Below are 9,681 nucleotides of genomic sequence, written 5' to 3'. Positions count from 1 at the left end.
TGTTTTGGTTAATGCCATTAATGTTTATTTTTTAATCATTGTATACCACTAGTCAACTAAATAAATATAAAATGGTAAAGATGAATGCACATTTATACATTGATTTAATAGATTTATAGCATTTTGAAATAAAAAACTGTCATGGATTTATTGCATTTTGTGGAAAAAAGAATTCGTTTTTATAATAAATCTTTGAAAATCAAGTTATGGATTTGAATTTTTTATGTTTTTATAACCTAAAGATGCTATGTGAAAGTTTGTAACAGAAAATACTGGTTTTCATCTTGTCACTTTCTTGGTATAGAAAACACGTTTTTACCGAAATTTGTCAAAATGGATTTATTGCGTTTTGGAACCAAACTCTTCATATATAGTTTGTATTATATTCATTTTATTATGTTCTTCATTACTTTTCTTAATGTTGTTTAATCTTTTGTTGGCGCTTTTAGTGTGAGTCTCCAATGACCTCCATCTCAAGGTTTTTCCTAATGTCATGAGACAATATTTTACATGATATAATAATGAATCTGTCTCTAGTCAGAGGAAGACTGAGCATTGAAGCACAACTGAGATTATTTAATAAATGATTTTTCATTTTATTCAACAATACTTCGTCTCCTGCCTGCTGTTTTTCTCCTTCATCTCTTTGTCTGCCTCATGGTTTATTTGAAGTATTAACTCACAACAGAGATGATATTTCAGCACAGATTTAGTCAGATAGATCTAGTGAAACTGAACTTTGTATCTATAAGATCTACAAGAAATAGTTTGATCTCTCAGGATCGAGCTTTAACTTTATGAATGTTTGAATTCCTCATTTAACTGTAGATGTATAAGCACTTAAAGAAAAAAAATCATGGATTAATGTAAATGTGTCATTAGATGAAAATGCAGTCATTTTTTTGAGTAAAATTGTATATTCTGAAGGTAGACACAAATGTACACAAATACACATTTTACTGGCACTGACACTGTATTCCCCCTTTGTGCAGGAGGCATAGCCCCCCATATGTATATATAGTACTTTTTTCAATTTAAGCTACAGCTTTGGACAAATGATATTCACATTACCCCAGGGACCAAACACCTGACAGCCTGTGATAAAAAAAACAGAGGAACTTGTAGTTACTGTATATAAAATACATATTATTACAGTACACAGTCAGTGAGTTATCATTGAGCTTAAAGGTATAATATGCAACATTCACCACTAGAGCCCCTCAACAACAACAACAGCCACAGTTTAAATAACGCTGTGAAAGAGTTGAGGTCTTCACCTTCACTGTTGATATAAATCAATCTGACCATACTCATAAATCATGTCCATGGATAAAAACAATAGTGTTAGTTTAGGGACAACACAATAATTCTCTGGATTCAAATATGTTTAGATATACTGTATTGTTTTTGTAAATTTTAAAGTAAAAAACTTACATATTGGAGCTTTAAGTGTCTTAAACAAGAGAGGGCACAGTGGTGAAATGTCATAAATCGCTCTTTTGGGGTTTCTGTTATAAGCCCACATGTGCAACCATTAAACCTCTGGCAATATATAAATAGACATAACAAAAACACATTTTGTAAAGCTGTATATAGTGATCTATGATTGAAGATTGAGGTGGATCAAAGGTCACTGGGCCTCCACGAGGGCATTCAGGAGACCTCTGAGTCCTGCTGACAGATCAAAAGACACAAGGAAAACAATAAAAGACAAAACTTATGTCACATCCAGCTAGACAACTCCATTTGATATAAGATGTGCTGGAAAAGTGTAAGTGTAAGCTCGACTGCGTTTACTTGTCTCCTGCTGAATCTACAAGTTGGGTCAATCTGGTCCAAGCTCCTTAATCCTTTTATTTTTCAACTGAACGGCTTGTAAAAGTGTGATTTTGTAAGGATTTTCCATATTTTCTTTCATCTCAAGATATTTTTCTGTAACAATCAGTTAAATGACTATCTGCTAAACCAGTGCTTCCTAATCCTGGCCCTCGAGGACCCCCTCTCAAAACGTTTTAGATGTCTCCTTATTTAACACACCTGATTTAACTCATCAGCTTGTTAGGGAGACATGTTTACCATTTTGGAAGAAAGCTGACATCAAAAACTTTTTGGAAGGGGGTCCTTGAGGACCAGGATTGGGAAGCACTGTGTTAAGCAGTTCAGAGACTCACTGAGAACGGTCCAATCACATGCGGTCAAAAACATAAAAAACAACATTGATTTGCTTACAACAAAAAGAGGTTTGCGGCTAAGACTGCAGCGCCCCAAGGACAATTGGAAACGAGCCAATTAGTACTCAGCCTCAAATCACATGCTTTTAAACAGGTTACTAATACATACACACTCATTAGGCCGGCGCCCCAAACACACACATAATAAATGGAAAACAACGTTTTTATTTTTCTAATAAATGATAATATGACTAACAGTGAAAAAGTAAGAATAAATTATTTTATTCTGTATTACTTTTTGCTAACAAGTACCTTTCTTCTCTGACTAACTTTAAGGGGGCACTGCCACAATGCCATCCACCACTGACAGTACATTTTGGCCGTTATGTTTTGCTAAGATGTGTTAATTCATTCGCTGTGACCTTTACTCGATAATGCCCACATGGACGTCACAACAAAATGTCCAGACTGATCTCACGGAAAGTCGTGTTATAGTCACACAATATTTTATTAATTTATTCATGTCCATGGCACAAATTCAGCTTTTTTCGTGCCTTGAGCACAAATGTCTTTTTTGTGACACAAATTTCTATAAATAGTTTCTCGTGTCGGTGCCCTTTCTTTTTTTCTTATCATTTTATGTATTGTTTTTTCCTATTTCTCACAATTGTTGCTTGGGTTTGGGATTAGAATAACTTTCAGTTACATTTTAAGACATCTTAACCCAAACCCCAAATCTAACCTCAACCCCAAGCGACACAAGTGTCACGAAAAAGACATTCCTGCTCAAGGCATGAAAAAGCTGAATTTCGTGCCATAGACACGAATAAATTAATACAATTTTGCAAGACTATAACTCGACTTTCTGTGAGATTATGTTGAAATGTCTATAAACGATTTCAGAAGTAACAACATAAACAAGCGGCATTCGTGGAACACACGTAACTTCCGGTAAACTCACTAAGTATCAATTACAACAAAGTCCTTTTAAAGTAGTTTATTTATTTAACAAGCAAAATAAACAACACTTAGATTACATAGGAAACCAAAACATTTGTTATTTTCGACGAGGTATTTGTTTAAGAGTTCAGTTTAGCAACTAGTCAGATCATTAAAAAAACAGAAACCTGAAGTAAAATTCGGACCAGACACGTAATCACGTCACCGCACGTGCGTCCGATGAAAGCGTCTATGTGTGTAAGGGACCACTTCAGTTTATACGCAGATGATCTCTTACTTTATTTACAGAACCCACGAGTGTCACTTCAAGAAACGTTCAAAATTATCAGCAGATTCTCCCTTGTCTCACACTACACTATCAACTGGAACAAATCAATTTTACTACCACTTTCAGATGATGCATGGGATTCTAGGACTCAGGACCCCTCTTTCCACCTTCACACAGGCAACATCAAGTACCTAGGGATTCAGATTTCCCCCAGGCTGTCAGAGCTTTTCACTCTCAACTACACTCCACTCCTCAAGGAAATTGAAGAAGAATATAAACGCTGGTCTAAACATCCACTAACATTAATCGGAAGAATAGCCGCTGTAAAAATGAAAACCCTACCTCATATTCATTACCTTTTTTCTATGATCCCAATCATTCCTACAGATAAATGGTTCAAAACTCTTAATTCTTTAACAACACAATTTTACTGGAAAAATAAAAAACCCAGAATATCACTCTCAACACTACAAAATAAAAAATCACATGGGGGGCTTGAGGCTCCAAACTTTCATCATTACTTCCTGGCAAATCAATTACAGTATTTAGTTAAATGGATTAACATACACAAGCATAATTACCCATGGCTAGAACTGGAACAAAACCAATGCATAAATATCCCAATTGCAGACCTTCCCTTCCTCTCAAAATCAATAAAGAAATCCAACCTCTACCAATGCATTACCATCCGTTCAACTTTGACAGCCTGGTGGAAAACAAATCAAATCACAAAATCATCATTAGAATTAAACAAGTTTACCCCACTTTGGCACAACCCAGAATTCATGATTCAAAATAAACCTCTTTATTTTCCAACATGGGCACAAAAAGGAATCACACATCTTCACCACCTATTTGAGAACCACCATTTCATGTCATTTGACACACTTACACAGAAATATGGGGTTGGGAGAGAACAATTCCTTCAATATCAACAACTTAGACTTAAAATTAAACATAAAACTAAATTTACCAACAATACATTACAACCTTCTCCACTTACAGAAGAACTTATGAAAATTAATATTTTCAAAAAATTAATCTCCCAGCTATACACAATGATTTCTAACCAAAACACAACAATCACAATCCCAAATACCAAGTGGGAAACTGACTTGGCCTTCTCTTCCAGCCCTGAGTACTGGGAACAAATCTGTAGGAACACACACTGTAAAAAATCCAACTTTAAAATGTTCATTCAACAAAGAACATTAAGTAACTTGAACAAAGATTTCTTTGATGAAGGGCGTCAGTTGATTATTTTGTGTTCACTGAATGAAAAGAGCATAATCATTCAGCTAACAAATATTATTTTGTTGACTGGACTTAGATGAAAAAGTTTTTGTCCAATTCGTTCACCCAAGTTGCCAACCTCAGTAATCTGAACAAGCAATTAAAAAAAAACAATGGTCGGAATGGTTCCCAGCATGCATTGCAACATGTTCACTTCTTTGGTTAATATTTACTAAAAAAGATGACTGTTTTAATGTTTGCTGGATTTATTTATGTTGTTATGTTGTTAATGTTAGTTATATGTTGTATTTAGAGTAATTTTTAAAGAATTATGTTTGTTCATTGTTACCATGATTGAGAAGTGTGTGTTCAGTGTAGAGGGCAGCACAATGATGTCACAGGTGACGGTTTGTGAGGGCGGAACCAAAAGTGTGGAAGACGGGTTCCGCCCGGTGATGGTTCCGCCCGGACGCTTCACTCAGAACACCGGAATTTCCGGGGTTTCCCCGAAACTAAAATTAAGCCTGATCACGCTCAGGTGGGGCAAATTAACACAGCGGTTGCTAATAGGCTGACAAGGAGAAGAGTCAGTGTATAAAAACACCTTTGAAGACATCAAACGGTGTGCTTGTGGTATACTTTGTATACGCTGTGTTGCTGCTTTGCAGACGGACTACGCTGGTTGGATCGCTCTCCTGGGGAAGAGAGGAAGAGACAGACAGCTGACGAAGGAATTCTGAGGGGTTTTCATTAGAGAAATAGTGGACACAGAGCCATCAAGAGCGGAGCTAATAGCAGTTGTTGACAACTAAGTGTGAGTAACAGCTGTGGTACTTATCTGTGAAATATTTGTACGAAGAGACGTTTGGTGTGTTCCTTTGTGTTTTTGAGGTCCCTGGCCCCACTGGAGAGGAAAGCGTGGGCGAGCCACGGGTTGACCAGAAGCACGGACGAAGCACTTGGTAGGAAGCATCGTTCACCAGTAGAACCGTGGCCCTGTTGGAAACAGGAAACGCAGGTGAGCCAGAGGAGTGATAATCAACACGCCGGGCCTGTGAATAACACACCTCTCACTCTCACTTGGCGGTCCAGCTAACGCCCAACCATCCTCTCGAGGTCGTCGTAGCCAGGTGGCAAGGGCGATCTAAATAACCACGTGAAGTTGTATAAGAGTGCTGTGGGTGAGTTTCACTGATTGATGGTGTTTACGCTTTACTTGCTGTGTGTATGCTGTGCTTGTAGCGTTCAAACTGCCTAGCCTCAGACGAGTCGCGAGACGACGACATCCGTTGTGGCCTGGGTCCTAAGGAGAGCGAGGAAATTGAGCCCTGTGCCCGGGGTGTGTCAACGAGAGCTTTGTTTGTCCATAGAGCAGACAGTGGTGAAACCCAGTGAGTATTATCAAGAGTGTACCGTGCGGACTGTGGGTTGTAGCGGTGTGTGTACTGACCTCTCCAACAGAAGCTCGTGGTGAGCGGAGCCCCGACAAAAGTTCGCCCCAACTCGTGACTCCGGTCGTGGAAGAAGGAGGGGGAGTTTGGGAAGCGTTCGGCTCCGTGTCATCGGACCCACTAGTCCCTACGACGCCCGGACAGCCGGAGTGGATGGGCGAAGGAATACGGTGCACCAACACTGTAGCGAAAATCCACTGTTTGCAAGTAAAGCTCTGTGTGCATGAAGATCCCCAGTGCTGTGAGTAACGTAACCTGTGAAGTAAACCTGTTCTGTGCTTATAGCAATTACCTACCTGTACAAGTGAAGCTCTGTGTGCATGAAGATCCCCGGTGCTGTGAGTAACGTAACCTGTGAAGTAAACCTGTTCTGTGCTTATAGCAATTACCTGCCTGTACAAGTGAAGCTCTGTGTGAGTGAAGATCCCCAGTGCTGTGAGTAACGTAACCTGTGAAGTAAACCTGTTCTGTGCTTATAGCAATTACCTACCTGTACAAGTGAAGCTCTGTGTGCATGAAGATCCCCAGTGCTGTGAGTAACGTAACCTGTGAAGTAAACCTGTTCTGTGCTTATAGCAGTTACCTACCTGTGCAAGTGAAGCTCTGTGTGAGCGAAGATCTCCAGTGCTGTGAGTAACATAACCTGTGAAGTGAAACTGTTTTGTGCTTATAGCAATTACCTACCTGTGCAAGTGACGCTTGGTGTGAACGAAGACCTCTAGTGCTGTGAGTAACATAACCTGTGAAGTGAAACTGTTCTGTACTTGTAGCAATTACCTACCTGTGCCGGTGAAGCTCTGTGTGGGAACGAAGATCCTCCAGTACTGTGAGTAACGTAACCTGTGGAGTGAACTTGACCTGTGGCTATAGCCATCACTTACCGTTCCAACGAAGGTCCCGTGTTGAACGAACAGCGACCAGTAACGAAGTACCTTACCCTTGTCTGACTGTTATTTGATTCTGCCTCCAGGAGAAGCGGAGCACGCCACGGATTGTTGGGCCAGAGCCCCCAAAGGAGCCCCTGTCCCCAGTCTTTCCCCCAAGTGGCCCTGGAGGCGAAGAAGAGACACATTAGTTTTAAATTGCCCTTTTTCCCTTCCCCCTTTCCCTTTTAAATATTTAATAAAGTTTGTTTTAATTATAGTATACTCGTCTGTCCGGTCATTGGGGTGGTCTTGGGAAACTCCTCGAGGTGGAAGAGTTGAGAGGGGTGTGACCCTTAGCATAGTTGGGTCCGCCCTCGGGGTGTGACAGATTTGGCGTAGTCGGCAGGGTTCCACCTCGAGTTGAGCGACCAAGGCCCTCCAATGGCCGACGACGAGTTGCCCGAAGCCCCGCCCCGTGTTGTGCCTGAAAGGCCGGAAACCCCACCCCGTGTTGTGCCTGAAAGGCCGGAAACACCACCCCGTGCCATGCCCGTGTTCCTGGGAAACCCCTGGGTGCAGAAGTATAATGGGGTCGAGTCCGAGGTTCGTTTAACTGAGTGGAGGGCCCAGATCGAGTATTTGGCCGGCCTTCAGGGGCTGAGTGCCAGTCAACAACAGCAATTTGTATTAAACTCACTAGGAGGAGAAGCCCGGCGAGAAGTACAAGCCGCCCCTGAAGCCATTCCAGCCACTGCCCAGACCATATTCCACTTCCTCACCGAGCAGTATGGTGATACCACCCCTGTGGCCGTCCTGAGGGCGCAGTTCTTTAATTGCAAACAGGGCCCCCACCAGTCTATTCGAGCCTTCGCCCTGAAGCTGCGCGAGCAGTATACCCGCCTACAGCGACGACGAGACCATGGGTTAGGAGACGAGGAGACCCTGTTAAGGGACCAGTTCCTGCTAGGGCTACGGGAGGGCCCCCTACGTCAAAACCTCCGAGTACAGTTTAGACGAGATCCTGAGCTCACGTTCGATGACCTGAAAAAGGAGGCCATGGCCTTGGAAGGCGACCAAGCGGAAGTGAAGGAGGCCCCCGTGTGTGCAGCAGTGAGTGGTCCGGCGGCAACCTCGGAGGTAACCGACTGGAAACAAGCATTGAAGATGGAACTCTTAAAGGACGTGCGAGACCAGATGGCTGAACTAACGAAGGCCCTGGTAGGGGAGCTGCGCCTAGGGCCGGGAAGGAAAGAAGAAGGGCCCGCCCCCCGAGAACGGACGTACTCCGATCGAGGCCGGGATGGGACGAGGCGACCCTGGCAGGCCAGTCGGCCTAGGTTCGAGTGGGACGAGCAAGGGAGGCCCATTTGCAATCGGTGCGGGACCGCAGGGCATGTGAGTAGGCAGTGCGGACCACGAAGAGCCTCCGAGGGGGGTTTTTAAGACGACCGGCCACAGTGGGTCATGTGGTCGGCGCCCCCCAAAGTGACCCCCATAGAAGAATGGAACCCAGGGACGGGATGATCGGGCTTAGCCCAACAGTGGAGGCCCAGGTATGTGGCACCGTGGTGCGCTGTCTCGTCGACACTGGTTCCCAGGTCACCTTATTTTCAGAAAGCCTGTCCCATGAATTATTTGGAGCCTACCCCGCACACAAGGCTGAGACGCCCTGGCTGACCTTGAAGGGGGCGAACGGCTTGGAGATCCCCTACATCGGCTATCGACTTACGGACTTTGAATTGTATGGAGTACGAGTCCCGCAGAAGGGGGTCATCATCGTACAGGACCACTGCCTCGGCCGTCATCGAGCCCTCCTAGGTATGAATGTCCTCTCGGAGTGCTGGGAGGAGCTATTTCGGGCTAGGCCCGTTCAGACAATACCGAGGGCCGAACGGCCAGGCTGGGAACAAGCCGTCGTGGGCAACTGCAGGCGAGTGCAGCTGGCTAAGAGCCGAGATGGCCGAGAAGAAGTTGGTCGAGTAGCATGTCGATTTGCATTATCAGTGCCAGCAGAAAGTGAAGCCATAGTGTGGGCCAGGATGCCCCCACAGCGTCAAGGCCCCGAGAGCTGGGTGTTGGTCGAACCTCACGAAGACTGCACACAGGTGAGAGTGGCCCGAGGACTGACGGTAGTGCGACGGGGCCGAGTGCCGTTAAAGGTCTGTAATGAAAACCCCTACCCAGTACACTTACACAAGCACCAGCGGCTGGTGACGGTGACGTCGGTCGGGGGCCATCAGGTGCGGGATAAGGAAGATGTGAGTTTCCGGCGGGTGCACCCCGCAGTAGTTGAGGTAGCACTAACGCAAGCAGGAGGAGCGTCTAGGACGAGGGAGAACAAGGTACCGGCCCATTTGACAGGGGACTCCTTACGAGGAGAGGACCTGGAGCAGGAACAAGTAGAGGAGCTGCAGAAGCTACTAGAGAGATGGCAACACGTGTTTTCCAACCATGATGAAAACTATGGTTGTACGACGGTAATACGACACAGTATCCCTACGGGAGAATTTCAATTCAATTCAATTCAATTTTATTTATATAGCGCTTTTCACAATACTCAATTGTTTCAAAGCAGCTTTACATTAATAGAAGCAGTAAAAGCACAGAAAAATGACAGATAGCACAACATAATACACAATAGCATAAGCTGTCAAATTTGCTGAGGCTATGACTCGACATTATGAACGAGCGTATTACTAATGTAACGTCTAGGAGAAGATGCTAAATTAAGC

The 9,681-nt window shown here is 43.6% G+C and overlaps 1 protein-coding gene across 2 annotated transcripts; it reads left to right on the top strand.

Moving 5' to 3' along the window:
• The first annotated feature begins 5,589 nt into the window (after positions 1-5,589).
• On the top strand, positions 5,590-8,851 carry LOC141363075 (uncharacterized). 2 transcript variants are annotated; one of them, XR_012368569.1, is made up of 2 exons: positions 5,590-6,290; positions 6,369-6,541. XR_012368569.1 is itself a non-coding variant. In XM_073865563.1 (2 exons), exon 2 carries the CDS (start codon positions 7,391-7,393, stop codon positions 8,390-8,392), a length of 1,002 nt encoding a protein of 333 aa, XP_073721664.1. In that variant the 5' UTR covers positions 5,590-6,290; positions 6,563-7,390; the 3' UTR covers positions 8,393-8,851. The 2 variants fall into 2 exon arrangements, 1 of the variants encoding a protein (XP_073721664.1); XM_073865563.1 differs by lacking the exon at positions 6,369-6,541 and adding an exon at positions 6,563-8,851.
• The last annotated feature ends 830 nt before the right edge of the window (positions 8,852-9,681 follow it).

The sequence above is a fragment of the Misgurnus anguillicaudatus genome, unplaced genomic scaffold (assembly GCF_027580225.2).
Source record: "Misgurnus anguillicaudatus unplaced genomic scaffold, ASM2758022v2 HiC_scaffold_32, whole genome shotgun sequence".
Lineage (NCBI taxonomy): Eukaryota > Metazoa > Chordata > Actinopteri > Cypriniformes > Cobitidae > Misgurnus > Misgurnus anguillicaudatus.
Note: the sequence above shows the minus strand (reverse complement) of the source record. Positions and strands in the feature narration are given on the sequence as shown.

Excerpts from the sequence above, each read along its gene's own strand:
- LOC141363075 (XM_073865563.1), top strand. The coding sequence starts at position 7,391 with ATGGCCGACGACGAGTTGCCCGAAGCCCCGCCCCGTGTTGTGCCTGAA.